The sequence below is a fragment of the Magnolia sinica genome, chromosome 10 (genome assembly GCF_029962835.1).
Source record: "Magnolia sinica isolate HGM2019 chromosome 10, MsV1, whole genome shotgun sequence".
Taxonomy (NCBI): Eukaryota; Viridiplantae; Streptophyta; class Magnoliopsida; order Magnoliales; family Magnoliaceae; genus Magnolia; species Magnolia sinica.
In genome coordinates this window covers 21368928-21388191 of record NC_080582.1, presented here as the reverse complement: position 1 = coordinate 21388191, position 19264 = coordinate 21368928, and the positions used below count along the sequence as shown (strand labels likewise).

Sequence of the window (19264 nt, the reverse complement as noted above, 5' to 3'; positions counted from 1 at the left end):
ACTCCCTTGTTCACCACTTTACATGTGACAACTCCTCATTCACCATGCCGATTTGCTTTCTCGGCCTGTGCCACGCATCTGCTCCCCACAGGCTTGTAGTCGAAAAGCTATCATAACAGAATATGGCGCCTTGACTACAACAAATCATCATTGCATATTTTCTTCGATATTACTGCCCCCGCCAGTTGGCATCCAACACCCAATAGCTCGTCAACCTGACCTCTCTCCACCGACTTACTTCCTGAGCTCGTGCTGTAAAGCTCAAGAAGTAGGGAGCTTTTGTTATGGGAAAATATGGTTCGACGACCTTTGAGGTAAGATTAGGCTGACAAGTGTACTTATTAAGGTCTCTATCAACAAGGAGATCGGTTTGACCCTCAGTCCATGAAACTAGTGACTCAAATGACTAGGGCAAGACTCCCGAGCCCTCTCACAGCTCAGGAGGGATAGCTCAGCTCGGATTAGCTCGACTCGGACAGCCTCCGGTCGACCGACAAAGCTCGGCTCGGATCAACTCAGATTGGATCGTCACCGGTCAACCGATGAGCTCGGCTCGGGTTAACTCAGCTCAGATTATCTTCAGTTGGCCGAACAAGGACCCTTACTACCTTAACCTATGACGTCCCAGTTAGAACTATCTTGACCCATCTCCTCGGCTAAGCGTCAGAAATGCACGATTCAAAAAGTAACCGCTAATCCCCACCACTTGTGCGTAACCATCCACTGCGTGATTCCAGGGTAACTGCTGACATTCACCACTCACACACATCTCGCCCAACGGGTGAGATCGTGCCTGAGATTAGGGGCCATCTTGCCCTGTGAACACTATAAATAAGGGACCCACCTGCATGAACAGGTACACAGATTCTCACCGCCTAAGCCCCTTAACACGACTAGACCCAGATTCCTAGCCTAAGTTTGGTATGGGAGGGTCCCCCGCTCTAGATAGGGTCTCCTTTGTCTTTTTCTTGTGCGGGTGCTTAGAGGTCAGAAGAGGGCAGTCTAGATTTGTGCATAACAAAGACCACTCACTTTCTTAGATTGCATCCGATTCTTACCATGAACCAGGTGGTTGAGACTACTCAAATTCTTCCAAAACAAGAGACTGAGTGACTGAATGAGTTAATTCCTTCCGACGACTTCCCCAAAAGAGAAGACGATAATCTAAAGAAGCTACCCTAGATTTCGGGAACTTGCTTTGCTTGAAAGAAAGGTCGAAACTGTAACTGGTAAATGGGTCATCCAAGTGGGCCCCACCCATTGAAAGATAGAGAGATAGTTTCTTGCAATTTCGAAACTATTTTTCTTCCTAAGGGACGCCGATTGTGTCCCACCCCGCCCCTCTCTAGCCACGAACAGGTAATTCTGTGGGCGGGCCCACTGTGATTTATCGGTTTATCCATGCCGTCCATCCCTCCTCTTGGATCATTTTATGATACATGCACAAAAATGAGGTAGATCCAACGCTAAAGTGAACCACACCAAATAGTAAGCTTGGTTGCATTAAATGCCCAGAGCATTAAATGCCAGTTGCTTTAAATACAAGAGTCATCTGTGGTGTGGTCCACTTGAGCGTTCGATCTGCCTCATTTTTGTGCTTGTATGTTAAAATGATGTGATAGGAGAGATGGATGGTGTGGATAAACCGATACATCACAGTGGGCCCTCCAACAGAATTGTCCGTTCGTGGCTACAAATCGGCGGGCCATGCCCTTCCCAAGCAACCTTTGATCTTCCCAAGCAGCCTTTAGTCCGACAATTTTGGAACTGTTCATCTTTTGCTATAGAAGACATTTATGGCGGTATCCCTATATAATGGGCAGGAACTCAGGATCCGAAAACACGAAATCAGCGCAAACCTATAAAGTGCAGAGAAGTACTACGAGAGGGAAGTCAGGTGCCATCACTACCACGCGACTTATGGTGTGGATGTCATTTTGAAAAAGAGTGTTCCTATAGACATCTTCTTACGCCAGTGAAAGTGGCATAACTCTCTTCCGACAACGTGAGATGCATCTAGCAAGATCTAACAACTGAGCCTCCATCTTCTGTTGTTGTTGGTTCAAGGGAGTTACTTTGAGAAGCCATTTCCTAACGGAAACTAATGAAAATGCCTTTGTTTGATAAATGCCAAAAAATGAGTCCATCTTATTTTAGTTAATAGCAATTATGTATAAGACATCTTGATTTTCTAATACATAATCATTATTAACATTAACTCATTATGTACTAGAGATCAAAATCTCTAATACATAATTGCCATTGACTAAAATAAGATTAACTTGTTTTTAGTTCTTACTCTTCTCAGATAGTTTATCAGTAAAACGTATCTGCATTGAGATGCTATGTCCATGGTGCATGCTACAGTTCCAAGTTGCACGATGTAATACAAGCGATGCATGCGACAGAAACCAGTGAAAAGATAACAGTAAAGATTCTATTTATCCATCAAAACATTAAGATAATATATAAAGGATAACATCAGGTTTAAGAGAACATTTTTATATAGCGATGATGGAAATTGTCATAAAAGACCAGCTCCTTGGTCCTGGTGGAGAGGTGATGGAGCAGAAAACCGCATGATGATTGGAGTGGCCTGATTTTCATGTTACGGTGTACACATGATGCAGCCACAAGATCAACGGCCTAGATTTAAAAAACGTGACACACTAGCATGCAGTGGAAAGAGTATTCATCCCATATCTGATCCTCAATTTACAATAACATTTAAAAAAAAAAAAAGGAGTGGAAGCTCTATTGTAGCGATGCTGCCTTCGCTGGGTCCTATGACTATTTCGTGGTGTCAGCTTTGCTTGCGGCATGCAACTGTATGAGGTACCCGTACCACTTATAGGGTATAGCCGTTGCAGGTTTGATGCATGTCAGGTTTTCTCAAAAAATACAATCAGGAGCAGGATAGAAGTGCCTCATCCAGCAATAAGAAATCTCGACTTGGCGTCTCTTTAAAACAAGCTGATGAGCCTGACTTGGTTATTTCTTGATGAGACTCATCGAATCAGCTCAAAAACTCGGTTGATTCGATACAACTTCGCTTGACTCGACCGAGTCACTCACCCAGTCTACCGTTTTTTGTTTAAAAAGACGATGAAAATGACACGAATCAAACAAGCAACCTCCTCAGCAAGAGGGACCTGCTACCGGTGCACCACACAAAGTAGTTATGGTTTATTTTTTGTTTGTTTGTTTGTTTGTTTGTTTGTTTTTTTTTTTTTGAGCATATCATTGTAAGTTCTTTTTCACCATGGTGAATACTTTATAAATCATTAAAACATTGAGTCGAGTCAAAAGTACAGACTTGGTCGAGTCTTCGAGTTGACCCAATACAACTCTCTCTCTCTCTCTCTCTCTCTCTCTCTCTCTCTCTAAGTTTCATCCAAGGTGGGGGCCATGAGACCAACGACCTCGATCAGACAACACTTCGTTCCACTAGTACAAACTGAAAAGTGTAATGCTACCATGCATATTGTTGGGAATTTATGTTTGGATACACTGAAAATATCAAAAATAAATTGAAAATAAAATATTTCACTAGGCTGAATCACGTATAAAATACGCTGTCCTTAAAGCGTAATTTGCCCCTTATCAACTACTGATGGGTTACAGGCGAATTGCTTCCAGGATAAGACAAGCTTTATCTGGATCTAGCGTGCAGCAATCACGATAGGTCCACTATGGAATAATTTTAACGCAACAGATTTCTTCTGGCAGACTCAAATGGTAGAGGTTTTTCCAAAGTATTCTATAAGAGATATTTGGATTGTATCTGATTTGATGGGAGGGATGGTGTGTTGAGATGATGAAATCGGATTGGAATGGTCCAGTTTATATAGGCATCAGGTATAGCACCGTTGCTGTGTGGTATTCAATCGTCCAGAATGTTTGAAAATATTTCTGGCCGTTGTCAATTAATCTCAGACGTTTCTGGTCGTCAGATCAGAAGATCTGACCGTTGGATCATCCTGGCCCGTCCGTTTTCGGACCGTTGTGGCTTTTAAGGTGACTATCTGTTTTTAAAAACGGCTGAACGTTTTGGATTTAAGATCAAACCGTTCTCAGTCACCTATAAAACCCAGGCTTATTTCGGATTTTCAGATCCACCGCCCTAAGGCTTTAACCAGACTTATCGTGCCTTCTCGCATCGGTTTGTGTAAGGTCGCGAGGGAGCAACCACTCTGCGACACAATGCGCACGTGTGAAGTGCGCTACTACTGCCACACTGCCACACTGCCTCACTGCCCACGCCCGTGCCCTTGCCCCAGCGCGAGCGCGCACATGCGTGTGTGCGTGTGTTCTAGTGCTATGCACTGGAACACGCAACCCGAGTATCATCTCCTCTAAAAACTCCAAGTAAGAATACTCTTCATAACATCTCATATAAACCACAAAATCATTCTTTGCATTTTCGATGTGGGATAAAGCACACATACTGCACTTTTTAATTCAAAAAATTCAGAAAACGTTTTGGCGAGAAATTCCCGAAAATTTAAAAAATTTGAATTTTCATTTTATTATTTTAAAAAACCATTGATTTTCAACAATTTCTTCTTGTAGTCTTTCCATCTAGTGAAAAAAGCCTAAGAAAAGATTGTTGAAAATCAGTGGTTTTTCAAAATAAAAAGAAAATTTTAAAATTTTCAAAATTTTGAGAATTTCCCGCCAAAACGTATTTTGAAAATTTTGAATTAAAAAGTGCGGTGTGTGTGCTTTGTCCCACATCGGAAATGCAAAGAATGATTGTGTGGTTTATATGAGATGTTGTGAAGAGTATTCTTACTTGGAGTTTTTGGAGGAGGTGATATTTGGGTTGCCTGTTCTAGTGCGTAGCATTGGAACGCACGCATGCACTCGTGCGCTGGCGCTCGGGCACAGGCGTGGGCAGCGAGGCAGTGTGGCTGTAGATGATGCACTTTGCACTTCGCACAGTTTCTAAAAACGGCTCTCTGCCTTGAAAGCCAAACGGTCCGAAAATGGACGGACCATGATGATCGAACGGTCAGATCTTTTGATCCGACAACCAGAAACGTCTAGGATTAATTGACAACGGCCAGAAACGTTTTCAAACGTTCTGGACCATTGAATACCACACATCGACGATGTTATATCTGATGCCTATATAAACTGGACCATTCCAGTCCGATTTCATCATCTCAACACACCATCCCTCCCATCAAATCAGATACAATCCAAATATCTCTTATAGAATACTCTGAAAAAATCTCTACCATTTGAGTCTGCCAGAAGAAATCTGCTGCGTTAAAATTGTTCCATAGTGGACCTATCGTGATTGCTGCACGCTGGATCCAGATAAGGCTTGTCTTATCCTGGAAGCAATTCGCCTGTAACCCATCGGCAGTTGATAAGGGGGCGAATCACGCTTTAAGGACAGCGTATTTTATACATGATTCAGCCTGAAATATTTTTTTGATTTATTTTTTATATTTTCGGTGTATCCAAATGTAAATTCATCTGTTTGAGCATATAATTCATCTGTATAAATAGTGCCAAACATGAACTGACAGGAAGAATACAATTCAATCTGATATACAACTACAATGAATCCAATAACAAAACGATTAAAAACAAAACACGACGTATGCCATTATCAGAGCTTATTCCCATTACAACTGCTAAACACATAGACACTCATATACGATAAATGTCATCCAAAATCCTCACAGTATGAATTCAGAAATGAGCATAGATAAAGTAGATATACAGTCTAGAGCTGAGATGATGAATTCTTCACACGGGTGCATATACATGGGAATTCAATATGAGGGGTGCAACGGCTGTCTTTTCACTCCCGATGACAGCATTCGGCTGGATCTCTTTGATATGCTGGACGTCACAAACGATGAACAAGCTTCTGCTGTAGCATCTGCAATGGAAATAAACACGAAGATTTAATTACTTGAGTTCTCTTTGGAATAGAGTAACAGTGAATGACCAAAGAGTTCGATGAGTAAAACATACAGGACTGCACTCTGAATCATAGTTCAAAAACTCGACTAGACGTGCAGCCAGGTTGGGTTGACTCAAAGACAACTTGAATCAACTCGGTATTTAAAAATGAATTTGAGAAAAGATTAAAGCAATAATAGAGATTTTAAATAATATTAGTTGAAAATAATGATCAGATTGCTAAAAAGAACAAGCCATGTTGGGATAGTATTCATTTTTTTCACTAAAAAAGAAGTCCAATAACCGAGTGACTGGGTTTGAGTCTTGCTGAGTCGGGTCAAGTCGACCAAGTTGGTGAATCGATTTGACAAGTTTCGACGAATCAGTATCAAGTCGGGCTTGCCAACGAGTTTGAAAGTGACTTGGCTCAATATCTCGTCGAGTCAAGTTGACCAGACCGTTCAAGTTGAATTACTGCCCAAAATGAAGGTTTGCTAATCCAAGGGTATCTTGATGATGGTTGAAAATGGAGATCCGCTAACCTCCAAACATATGACAAAGTGTGTAACATGTATGACATCCAAACTACTCATAAGATGGGCTCACCATGTTGATGACCTGGCCCACGAACCAGGCCAGTCCACTCACATGGTATGGTGGATTTGGACCTGTTCGAACTGTGTCTGTTTCCCTGCATGTGGACCCATCTGATGACTTTTAGATGAGCCTGGTTTTTGAGAAAATTAATCTACACAGTATGGACCACCCGTCGAGTGACTGGATTCGATGTTATGCATGCAGGCTCAGGTTGGCATGTGCACCTGTGCGTGGTATAGAGGATTTCAATTCAAGTACTTTTGAACTGCCATGGTCAAACAGAGTGGGTTGATGGAATATGGCATAATTGAGCTACAAAAAATGCAGTGAAAAGCATGGAAGGAGAGAATCAAGGAATCGATATGCTGTCAACCTTTAGAATACAAGAGCTCACAAATACAGTAGGTGATGACCACATCTCATTTCAGAAGTTTAAGAAAATCAAGCATCAACTTGCTTTACATAGGTCGCGGTTATTAGTTGGCATTTCCATATGCTGATAGCTACACGCAACCAGTTCGGTCTCAGTTCCGAAAACCCAGACTCAGCTCAAAACTCAGTTGGGTTTGACTCATGATCAGTCATGGCTCATCTCAGCCTTATGATAGACAAACTACATATTATGATACATTTTTTTTTCCTGGTAATTTACCATAAGTACCAAATTATCATTTGCAGTAAGATTGGAAGCATAGTATTCCCATAATACTATCATTTGGTGTGCTAGAAATGTCGAAGATATGGACTGTTCATTTGCTGTCATTCTAGTTCAAAAACCTGAAATCTCGACTTGACTCAATCACCAAACAGGTCGGGTCGAATCGAAGACTGGATCAAGTCTTTACTTGACTTGACCCTTTATTTAATAATAAATTTAAATTTAAATAGTTACAAATGTTAATGAATATAAAATACCCAAAACAAAGTAAATACAAGGTCACTAGTACATGCTTAGAGGTGTTTTCTTCATAAGTGGAGGTTGAGAGTTTGAAATTCACTACTCATTTTAAATTTTTACAGATGTATTAACCAAGTGACTCAGTCGAGTTGACAAGTCTTGCCTATTCGAGACTGAATCACACTTACGAGTGAGTTTCGTAGTAAGTCGGCTCAATTCATCAAGCAGAGTTGACTGGGCAGAGTTTGGAGTTGAGTCACTGAGTTTTACTACCATTAGTTTGGATGGGTGTGTGCCACAAAAATCAACACCAGTTGGATAATCCTAGCCACCGATTGGACAACCTTTGAAGATTTGCAATTGGGTAGTTATAAAATAGTTAACCATCTTTTGGCATTCAAGGATTGGAAGTCCTCCCAGTTCCCATTAGTGGGTAGGATCATCCAAGGGTGTGTTTGATTTTTCAGGGTAAGTGTAAATACCCTTGAAATGGGTAATTATTACCATTTCACCCGTTTGAAAATCGTTTGAAAATCCACCGTACTTGCTACATTGGAAACCGGTTCAAAAGAGCTCTTTTATATTTGTGGACCCCAAGGTGATGTATATAATATATCCACTCCGTCCAGCTGTTTTAACACTATTTTAAGGCATGAGTCGAAAAATGAGGCACATAGAACACTCAAATGGCCCACACCACAAGAAACAGTGGCCCTAAGAGGTTTTTAATGGTGAGTATTCGATTCCCTTTTTCCTGTGGCGTGGTCCACTTGAGCTTTGGATATGCCTCATTTTCTGGCTCATGCCATAAATGCATTAGGCATGATAGATGAACGGTGTGGATAGCAATATACATCACGGTGGGACCCACAATTATGTTGTGGTGTTCTCGATTTTTGAATAAAAAAAGCATGTGGTCAAATCAAACGTTGGAAAGAGTGAGGTAAATACAGGGGAAATAATCATTAGATATTTACACGGTATTTTCCGGTGAATTGAAAAAACAAACAGGCCCCAACTGATGTGATTTTCGGTGTATCAACCCTCCATGGAAGGGCCTAACCGCCTAAGACATGGATGGTCTGGATCTCATACATGTATGCATTTGGACCGAGATCAAGTGCTTGATGACTGACTTTGATATTGGCATTTAGTATCAGATCCTTTCCCTAATATTTAATTATCATTGGTAAGATGCCTTTACATTAATTGAATTAAGTAATTGATAGGGAGGATTATTCCATTCTATAGTTCATACACTAGCAACTGGCATCCGTGAAGAGCGGAACGACTGTAAAAAGCTCAGGATTTAGTAGTGATCTGGGGTCCACCACTATTTGAGTTACAGATTTGCTTAGTGGGCCCAAGACCTCCTTAGCACGGTGAGGCTTGTTGTTGTAGAATCACGATCTGAGGTTCATCGTTCCTCTAAAGACAAGATCGAGTAACTAGCACAGGCAATGGAGCATTTGTCATAAATAAATCATCATTATCATGGCCTTGTCCCAGCTATTTGAGGTCAGTTTTATGAATCCTGTTTTTCCAACCATATTCAAAACATGGATTCTCATGATAGCTTGACAAAATTTCTATCATCAGCTGACAACCTGACATCAGCCCTTCTCCGTTGACCAGGCTCTGGACTGGCTGGCACACATCACTTACAAGAAGAGTTTCCAAACTCATTTTCTCCATGTTTCCCCAAAAAACTAGTAGATGGTGAGAGAAGCAAGAAACCAAAGATAATGGGTTCCTCTCGTAGGAGTGACAAAACCAAGAGGAGAATATTAAGAAACAAACCAAGAGGAGAATATTAAGAAACAAATTGACCATTTACACTTTGATGCAGGGTAACAAACATCAGGTGTTGGTCCGAAGCACTCTAGATGAGTCTGCATCAACAGAGATCTGGATTTGGTAGCACGCACACACACACACACACACACACACACACACAAAAAGGAAAAACAAAAAAGAAAGAAAAAACTAGAATGTACTATTGGATCGACATAATGACTGGTATCGATCTGCTAGTAGCTGGATTGCCAAAAAAATTCATGGGAGGAAAGGGACTGATAACCATATGGATATCCTCCACAAGAAATATACCCTTAGATCTTTGTAGGAATGAAAAAGGAATAGGAAAGGAAGTATATGGCATGAGTAGTGGTATACATAGAGATAACTATGGATTTGCAAAGCAACATGAAGAAAACACTAGTCAGGAGTTATGGAGGAAGAATTTTAATCAGTTAGGTTCTTCAAATCAAACGCTGCCCAAGCATCATGTTGAAATAACCAATACAAATTGAAATCATCGATAGTAAGCTTAATATCGATTAGTGAATTGACTAAGGCAAAATTTCCCCTCACATCAGGTTATAATAAAATTTATTTCATATGAACCAGATTATTTTAGGTTAGATTTACTACTTAAGGGTGGACTTTTCCTGGCTCCGAAAGTTTGAAGAATCATTTCATCTTTAGTGTTTTTTTTTTTTTTAAAAAATAAAATAAAATATCGAAAGGTGAAATTTTTTATTAAAATAAAAAAAGTAGTAAAGAATTAAGAAATATGTGAAGAAGAATTGATTGCAAATTACCCTCTTGTCACTCCAGCTCCAGCAAGCCTGCAGACCACCTCATTGGCCATTCTAGGGGCTAAAGGATAAACATGTTTCCAAGGAGGATGCAATTGATTTTGTCTCCTTAATCCAATACATGGATTGCCTCCAGAGACCTAATGAATGCCTGATATGAGTCTCCCTAGACAATTAGCTTCCCAGAAAAGAAGAAGAGAAAATGCGAAGCCCCGTGCTAAGTGTGATATGAGAAGCTTTGTCTCCCTCTTTCATCTCTCAACACACCTTCAGTCTTAGAAGGGCCCAAGTTTCCGAGAGAGCACCAGCCCAAATCAAGGTTAAGGAAACCTACCCCCGAAGCAGACCCCAATATTCTTCCTTCATGCCTTTTCTCTCATTGGGCCCTTTACTGGGAAATCTTCCTTCCAATCCTGTGAGAATTGAGAAGTAGAAACTCGAAATTCATGAGTAACAAGGGCCTACTCAGTAATCAAGAAACATACTCTTCTTTTGATCCCATCCATTGAAGCAACTTTGATATCGAAGATCCAACTATTCCTCTCCTTCTAGAGCCCCTAAAGGTTGAATAAGGAACCATCTTCCAAACCAACCCCACAATGCTGCTAGCCCTCAACCTGCCTCCATTCTCTTGTTATTGAAAACCACCCATAAGGAGTTCCTCTCAATCCCTCAAATTTTTTTCTTTTTCTTTAGAAACACCATGGCCCATATAACAAAAAAACAAAAGCCTTTTTGTTAATTTTTCCCCTTTTGTTCTTTTGTTGGTGTTCTCTAATAATTTAACAGAGAAAATAATGTTCATAGAAACTACTATTTCTTGAGATGATTATATGCGATCTTTATGTTTTTTTATCAATCATCTATTAGTTTAGATTACCAATAATTGGACTTTATTGAAACTGTGCAATTCTAATTCTTAAATCCTTTCTTTTTAATGTTTCCTTATTTTATTTTGCATTTTATTTATTTGCTGACCAAATTAATTGGGATGAGGCTTAGATGACGATGATGAGTTAAATCTTATTTATTTGTGTGCGGAACTGTTCTCATGCCTAGATTTTTGGAGTTTGCCTTGCCGGGCACTTCAGGACACTTTGACAGTTGGCACTTGTCCACGTGTCTAGGTAACACTGTTGATGACAATGGAGAACGAAGCTGCAGAACACATTAAAGAATCCATCTCATTTATTTCTAACTGACGTGACCATGAACTTTTTTCTTGCCGATCTTAAACAACATAGCCATCTCATGTGACTTCTCCTCAAAGGAATGCATTCATTTGCAACTATGATGCCGTTGAGAATCTGCTTTAACAAACGCTCCTTGGATGGAGAGATGATAAAACTCATAGCCTACCTGAGTCTAGACGAGAGTGTTCTCACCAAATTTTTGTACACCCCCTGCACCAGACTAATGGGCTAAAAATCATGATATCGGCTACCTCTTTACTTTGGAATTAAGGTAATGAAAGCTGTAGTAATGCCTTTTAGTCAATCTAGATCTATCATGAAATTCATTCATAAATTCCATCAAATCACACTAAATCACTTCCCAACAAAATTGGAAGAATACAATGGTAAAACCTTCAGCCTCTGGTGCGTTTTCCTTGTTCATATCATCTATTGGCCTTTTAATCTCTTCCTCCCGAAACTCCTCGGGCTACTCAGCCATCTTCCTCGCCACTTAGCATTGGGCGTTGTAGATCTTCTTTGGCACACAACATGGTAAAGATTAAAAAATTCAATGATGGCATTTGTTACCTTGACCAGAACATCCAAAATGAGCAATTTATGGATGAGATTCAACCTAAACTGGTTTACTTTATTGAGTAGAAGTATAATTGATTTAGATATTTGCTATTTTGTGCACTTCAGTTTCATTTAATCCTTGAACCATTCCATGGAATTTAGTATCGGTTAGGTGTAAGACGGATAAGTTTTTTGAAGTACTACTTTTTACTTGAGTCCATTGTAACTTTTACTAGAAGAATTTCACAAACATTAGCAAGGTGAAGATCTTGTTAGATAGGAAACATGCCTTGTATAGCTAATTTCCATGTATAGATAGATGATTTTGTTTTTATCATTTACCTTGTATAGATGATTGTAGATCTCTATATATTCAACCCTTTAGGGTTGTCTCAAATACAAGAAAACCAAAAGAGGATTCTCTTCTCTTTGTTTTCATGGTATCAGAGCCATACCGATCTCCAGCAATCCAACTCTGCTCCACCATCTTCAGCTGCACATCCTTATCCGGTACCTCCTTCATCACCGGCACCACCTCCTGACAGATCCGGCCCCTCCTGCGTCAGCAAACCCTGTTCCGGCCCCTTGCGCCCCTGTTGCGTCATCGGCACCACCCCCTGCGTCCCTGCTGCATCACCCAGCCCTTGTCCAACCACCCTCTACGCCCCTGCTGCGTCACTGGCACCACCCCTTGCGCCCTTGCCGCGTCAACCACCCTTGCTGCGTCATCCATCCCCCTCCGACCACCCCGGCTGCGTCAACCACCCCCGTCCGACCAACCCTAACCCCTTTCCTATTGCTGTTGCTGCGTCCAGATCTTCTGCTATTGCTGCAACCAGATCTTCTGCTGTTGCTGTTGCTGCGACCTGCTCTACTCTTCTGCTGCAAGGTATATCCTTCCTTGGCATAGTTTACATCATTTTAGATCTATGGACAAAGACTCCTCCCGTACAGAGGGCCCACATTGTGGTTTTGATGGTACCAACTACAATCTATGGGCCATCCACTTTCAGAGTTTCCTCAAGGATCGTGGTTTGTGGGGACTAATTGATGGATCTGTTACTGTCCCCACTTCCACAGATGCCGACAAAATAGCTGAGTGGGAAATAAAAAATGGACGGATTATTACCTGGATTCTCGATTCAGTCGATCGGTCAATTGCTGTTGGCCTCACACCACACTGCATTGCTAAGGCAATGTGGGAGCATCTCCAGACAATTTATCAATAGAGTAATGCGGCTCGGTTATACCGCCTGGAACAAGATCTGGTTCACCGTATTCAGGGTGACAAAAGTATTCAAACATTCTACTCTACAATTGTTGCAATTTGGATAGAGATGGCTATGACGGATCCGGAATTTCCTCATGACTTTCAGATATTCCAATCAATGCGCGATAGTGCGCAAGTTCGACAGTTTCTTATGAAGTTGCGTCCGGAATTTGAGTATTGTAGGGCTGCTCTCCTGAACCGTAGCTCAACTCCTTCATTGAATTCGGTTATTAATGATTTATTAGCTGAGGAACAACGACTAAAAGTTCTCTCTCCCACTTTCCCACCTCCGAGACCATTTGATCTGGTACTCGCTGTATCCACCTCTGCACCAAACAGTGGTTCAACTCCTTTAACTTGTCGCGGCTACAACAAAGTAGGATATGTCGTCGCTCAGTGCAAAGATTGGTGCGCTTATTGTCGACGGACTAGTCATGGTATTCAAGACTGCCGTTCACGTGTCTATGCATCCTCTTTTAGCTGTGGACGTGGTGGTCGAGGTCATGGCCGTGGTCGTGCTCTTTCTGCTACTTCTGCCACTATTTCTTCCGAGCCTTCTGTTAGTGATACTGCATCTACTGTTTCTACTGAAGGACTTTCCTCACCTTTTGACTCCTGCGATGCTCCAGCAGATCGTGCAGGCCCTTTCTCCTGCCGGTACGTCAGGTATATCCTCATCTTCTACATGGTTCTTCGATTCTAGTGCTTCCAATCATATGACTGGTGACATATCACATCTTTGCGATATTCGTCCCTACACTGACAATCAGGCTATTTCTACTGCGGATGACACTAGACCACCTATTCAGTCCATTGGTTCATTGACTTTCTCTCCTTCTGCCCATTGCCAGTTCACCCTTTGTGATGTGTTTCATGTCCCTAAACTCTCCTCAAATTTAATTTCTGTTGGTCAACTTACATCTAATAACTGCTTAGTCATATTTCTTCCAACCTATTGTTTTGTGCAGGATCTGGCAACGGGGAAGGTACTTGGGAGGGGTAGGCGGCATGGTCGTCCGTACGTGCTGGACTTTGACTCATCTGTCACTCCGGCTCGTTGTTTCTTTTCTTCATCGTCCTTAGATATTTGTTTGGCAAATAAAATGTGGAAACTCTGGCACTATCGCCTGGGTCATCCACATTCAGATCGGTTGATTCAGTTATTTTCTTCTGGCATGTTAGGGAATATTTCTCTTAATAAAAGTAATTTGGATTATTCTTGTTCTTCCTGTTGTCTTTCAAAAAGTAAGTGTATTCCCTTTCCTCTAAGCACTACAAAATCATCATCTATGTTTGAGCTAGCGCATACGGATGTCTGGGGTCCTTCACCAATTATGTCACTCTCCGGACTACGATACCATGTTATATTCATTGATGATTTCACACGTTACACCTTAATTTATTTCTGCACTCTAAGTCACAGGTTTTTGAAAAATTCAAGATATTTCACTCTATGGTGGATACTCAATTTCGGGTAAAAATTCAAACTCTTCGCTCTAACTCTGGGGGAGAGTATCTCTCCACAAATTTTCATACATATCTTCAGGGTCATGGGATTATTCATTAGACCACTTGTTCTGATACTCCACAACAGAACGGGGTGGCTGAACGAAAAAATCGCCATATTGTTGAAACTACCAACACCCTGCTGACAGCTATGAGTGTTCCTCGTTCTTTCTGGGCGGAAGCTATGATGCATTCAATCTACTTGATTAACCGGATACCAACCAAAGTTCTGAACAGTAAATCTCCTTACTTTGTTTTCACCAGTTTACTCCATACATATTCCACTTTTCGTGTTTTTGGTTGTGTATGTTATGTTCACTTGGCTTCACGAGAACGTAACAAACTCTCCCCAAAATCAGTCAAATGTATGTACTTGGGATTTGGAGAAACTCAGAAGGGTTTTCGATGCTATGATCTGGTCTCTCGTTGTGTTCGGGTGTCACGACATGTTGTTTTTCTTGAGCATATTGCCTTTCATTCATCTGTTCCTCCTCCGCACGCACCAAAATCTCCTGGTCTTACCGCTTTTCTTGACATTCCTTTTGCCTCTAGTACACTCTCTCGTCCGTTGCAGGTTTACTCATGACGACTACGTACAGATCCACCACATATTCCTCTCCCTACTATACCTGTTGCCGATCTAGAACCCACCTTGATACGTCGTTCCGCTCGTGTACATCGACAACTTGATCGCTCGATATACTATATGTCTACCATGAATGCTACTCTTGATACTGTATCTATTCTTACTTCATACCCTCAGGCAACCACTCATGATTGTTGGAAGAAGGCTATGGTAGAAGAACTTGAAGCATTGGATGATAACCATACGTGGGACATTGTCAATTGACCCACTAACCAACAATTAATTGGTTAGTAAATGGATTTATTCTGTAAAGCTCAAGTCTGACGGATCATTGGATCGATACAAGGTTCGGCTTGTCGCTCAGGGATACAAACAGGAACACAATTGATTATGATGACACATTCGCTCCTGTGGCCAAGATGAAAACTGTTCGCACTCTTCTGGCAATATCATTCGTTCGTTCTTGGCCACTCACTCAGATGGATGTGAAAAATGCTTTTCTTCACGGAGACCTCCAAGAAACAGTATATTTGAAACCTCCTCCTGGCTCTTTAATCCCTGCCAATAAGGTATGTTGCCTAAAGAAAGCTATGTACGGCCTCAAACAGGCACCTCGGGCATGGTTCCAATGCTTTCACGATGTTTTTATGGGTGCTGGCTTTACTCAAAGTGGTCATGACCCATCCTTATTTTTGCGCACCACTGATCACGGAATTGTCATTGTTCTCGTATATGTTGACGACCTACTCCTGACTGGTAGTGATGCTACTGACATCTAGAAATTAAAGGAGGTTCTGCAATCATCCTTCAAGGTGAAGGACCTCGGCCATTTGACATACTTTCTTGGGCTTGAATTTTCACATTCTAAATGTGGGATCCTGGTCAGCCAGCGTAAATATACCAAGGGTCTTCTCGCCTTAGCCTCATTGATGGATTAGAAGACAGTTCAGACTCCCTTAGAACTTAGCATTCAATATGGCCGTGACGATGGTGATCTCCTTGCGCAACCCACATTGTACCGCTGTTTGGTTGAGAGTTTGGTTTACTTAACAATGACTTGCCCTGATATTGCCTACGCTGTCTAAGTAATTAGCTAGTTTGTATTTGCTCCTCGGACTCTTCATATGACTGCGGTGTTGCGCATCCTATGGTACCTACGTGGAACTCTGAATCAATCACTATTCTTCTCCTCCACGACAACTCTGGATCTTCGTGCTTATTCGGATGCTGACTGGGCCGGTTGCACTCTCACACGAAGACCTACCACTGGCTACTGTGTTTTTCTCGGCTCTTTTCTCATCTCTTGGAAGTGTAAGAAGCCGACCACTGTTTCCAAATCAAGCACGGAAGCAGAGTATCGAGCGATGTCAGCTGCTTGTAGTGAGCTTGTCTGGTTACATGGACTTCTTTCCGACTTGGGCGTTCATCTACAGAATCCTACTCCACTCCATGTAGATAATCTCAGTGCCATTCAGATTGCCTCTAAACATGTTTTTCATGAACGGACAAAGCATATTGAGGTTGACTGTTACTTCATCCGAGAGAAGTTTCAGTCTGGGCTCATTTCTCTTCCACATGTCACATCCCATGATCAGATTGCAGACATTCTCACGAAGTCCCTCACTTCTGTACGTCACTCATTTCTAGTTGGCAAACTATTACTTGTCGATGACCAGCATCAGTTTGAGGGGGGATGTTAGACAGGAGACATGCCTTGTATAGCTAATTTCCATGTATAGATAGATGATTCTATGTTTTATCATTTACCTTGTATAGATGATTGTAGATCTCTATATATTCAACCCTTTAGGGTTGTCTCAAATACAAGAAAACCAAAGGAGGATTGTCTTCTCTTTGTTTTCAGATCTAACAAATTTGATGAAGAGCATAACTGGAGGAAGATCACAGTATGGAAACAATCAATCTATATAGACATAAATAGGGGGCCAGTATATATATATGTGTGTGTGTGTGTGTGTGTGTACACACACACACACACACACACACACACACACACACACACACACACACACAGAGGTATGTATGTAGAGGAATGCTCACCTGCGCACCAGTTCTCATGAGAACTTTTTGACAACTCATCTCCTGTGATATGAGTGTAAGATCTGAACTGTCCACGTGATGCAACTCTCCATGTCCCACCAAAGTTTTGAATCAGGGTAAAAAGTTGGGCCTTGGGGCTTTTATGGGGTGCTGCATCACATGGACAGTTCAGATCTTACACTCATATCACGGGAGATGAGTTGTCTAAAAGTTCTCACGAGTTCTCGTGAGAACTGGTGTGCAGGTGAGCATTCCTCTATGTATATACATATATATACATATGTATATATATGTATATTTATATATATGCCTTCTCAAAAAAAAATAAAAAAAATCGGAGTTTTGCATTGTATGTTTGTTCCTCGACAATTAATAGACGAGCAGTTGGCAACTATTCTTCCTCCCAGCTGGACCACCGCCTACAAGTAGCATCAGGTTGCCACTCGGGTGCTTCAAAACACAGAGCCCTCTTATATCCGCCAATAGGATGGCAATGTTGAAACAAAGTTTCCAGTCTCCTCTCAACAAGAGCAAGTATTTTCCACTCCCCTTCCTGAGATCAATTTTCTCACCCATGCAAAATATGACCTTAACCTTGGTGGTATCCTTTATACCACTCGTTGTCGACAACAAAGGAAAACACATCTTGTGGGATGTATGCAATTGCGACCAGTGTTATTTCGATAATTTTGAAGATAACCCCAGGACCAGTCTCCTCTCAACAAGAGCAAGTATTTTCCACTCCTCTTCCTAAGATCAATTTTCTCACCCATGCAAAATATGACCCTGACCTTGGTGGTGTCCTTTATACCACTCGGCGTTGACAGCAGGGAAACACATCTGGTGGGATGTATGCAACTGTGACCAATGTTATTTCAATAACTTTGAAGCTAACCCTAGGAGAAGAAGATCCTCCTTCTAAAAGGAGCTTGCCAAGTGCTATGCAAACGATGATCTAGAAGTTGGACTTCTCGAAGAAACCTCTGGAAAGTTCGACTATTATGTGCTCTATCCAAGGAACCTGTCCTCAAAACCTTCTCCACCATCACTGATCAAAACCTTGAATCCTTATTCTCCTCCACCTAAACCAACTTTAGCACCATACTGCCAAAAAGCCATCTCTCTAGTTTCTTCAAAACCTTTCTGTGCATCACTACCAGACACGACTTTCCTCACTCCCAGCATTCCTGAAGTCTTGTCTTATGGACTCTCATCCTTCTCCAACCTCTTACCCTTCAAACCCACCCTCATTTCCCCTTGTTGAGGATTTTGAGTACCCTTAAAAACGAGAAAAGCACATCTGGAAGATCAAAACTCTAGCGGGCGTCAACACGGATGGCACCCCAAGAAAGATTTCTGCAACCGAAGTTACCCTCAATTGGCAAGCAGAAAATGCGATTCACTAGAACCAAGCCCTGTAACAAATCCTGGCTTCTCAACAACAACTCCTAACCTAGACAGGCACCAATTACTCAAATATGGTTGTCATGGTCCAGTAAAAATTTGTTGCCCTTGAGCAAGAATTACATCAAATTGCTACAATTGTTTCCGACTGGCAAACCGCTAACGCGCTCATTGTACCTAAGGAAAAGGAGAAGTCTCTGGAATCTCAACTTGCATTGATCATGGTTGCACCTGCACCCCAACCCACTTTCCTTCAAGCTTACCCACCTACTCTACACCCTCCACCATCTTTGCCTTAAATTCCAAACTTGCAACCTCAACCCTTACCTGCTATATCCCCTGGGGCCATCCCATTCAAGGATTCATTTCCCCCCATCCTTACAAGCCTACCTTAACTCCTAAACACATGTTCCCCAAAAGGCCAAAAATTCCAAAACCATACACCAAAATTCCTCTAAAGCCTCTACCTGTCACTCATATACCCCTCCTCCGGCTTATCTAGCAGAAGATATTTAGGCTTTCTCCATTCCCATTGTAAATCTCCCTACTAGCTCTATGGATCTCAATCCCATTACCTCATTCCTTAGAGCCACAACCCTTAATATGGCTTCGCCATCTTCGGTCATGCAAGTGCAAGCAGAAGATCTCTCAACTTCAGCTTCGTTCTTT

The 19264-nt window shown here is 41.6% G+C and overlaps 2 protein-coding genes across 4 annotated transcripts in view; one reads left to right on the top strand and one right to left on the bottom strand.

The window, feature by feature from the left end:
- Nucleotides 1–5490: 5490 nt before the first annotated feature.
- LOC131258145 (probable L-type lectin-domain containing receptor kinase S.7) overlaps nucleotides 5491–19264 on the bottom strand; it is a 34498-nt gene continuing 20724 nt past the window's right edge. For all 3 annotated transcript variants that reach the window (XR_009177898.1, XR_009177899.1, XM_058259253.1), the window contains one exon: nucleotides 5491–5899. The gene's annotated coding sequence lies outside the window, so the exon portion shown is untranslated. The remainder of the gene's footprint in view (nucleotides 5900–19264) is intronic.
- On the top strand, nucleotides 5713–15394 carry LOC131217423 (uncharacterized). The gene is made up of 4 exons (XM_058212345.1): nucleotides 5713–5892; nucleotides 12216–12657; nucleotides 13632–13726; nucleotides 15308–15394. Exons 1-4 carry the CDS (start codon nucleotides 5713–5715, stop codon nucleotides 15392–15394), a joined length of 804 nt encoding a protein of 267 aa, XP_058068328.1.

Bases quoted from the DNA above. Each gene is read 5' to 3' on its own strand.
- LOC131217423 (XM_058212345.1), top strand. From the start codon at position 5,713: ATGAGCATAGATAAAGTAGATATACAGTCTAGAGCTGAGATGATGAAT. The intron at 5,893-12,215 runs GTAGCATCTGCA...TCATGGTATCAG, and splicing joins ACGATGAACAAGCTTCTGCT to AGCCATACCGATCTCCAGCA. The intron at 12,658-13,631 runs GTATATCCTTCC...TTTCTACTGAAG, and splicing joins CTCTACTCTTCTGCTGCAAG to GACTTTCCTCACCTTTTGAC.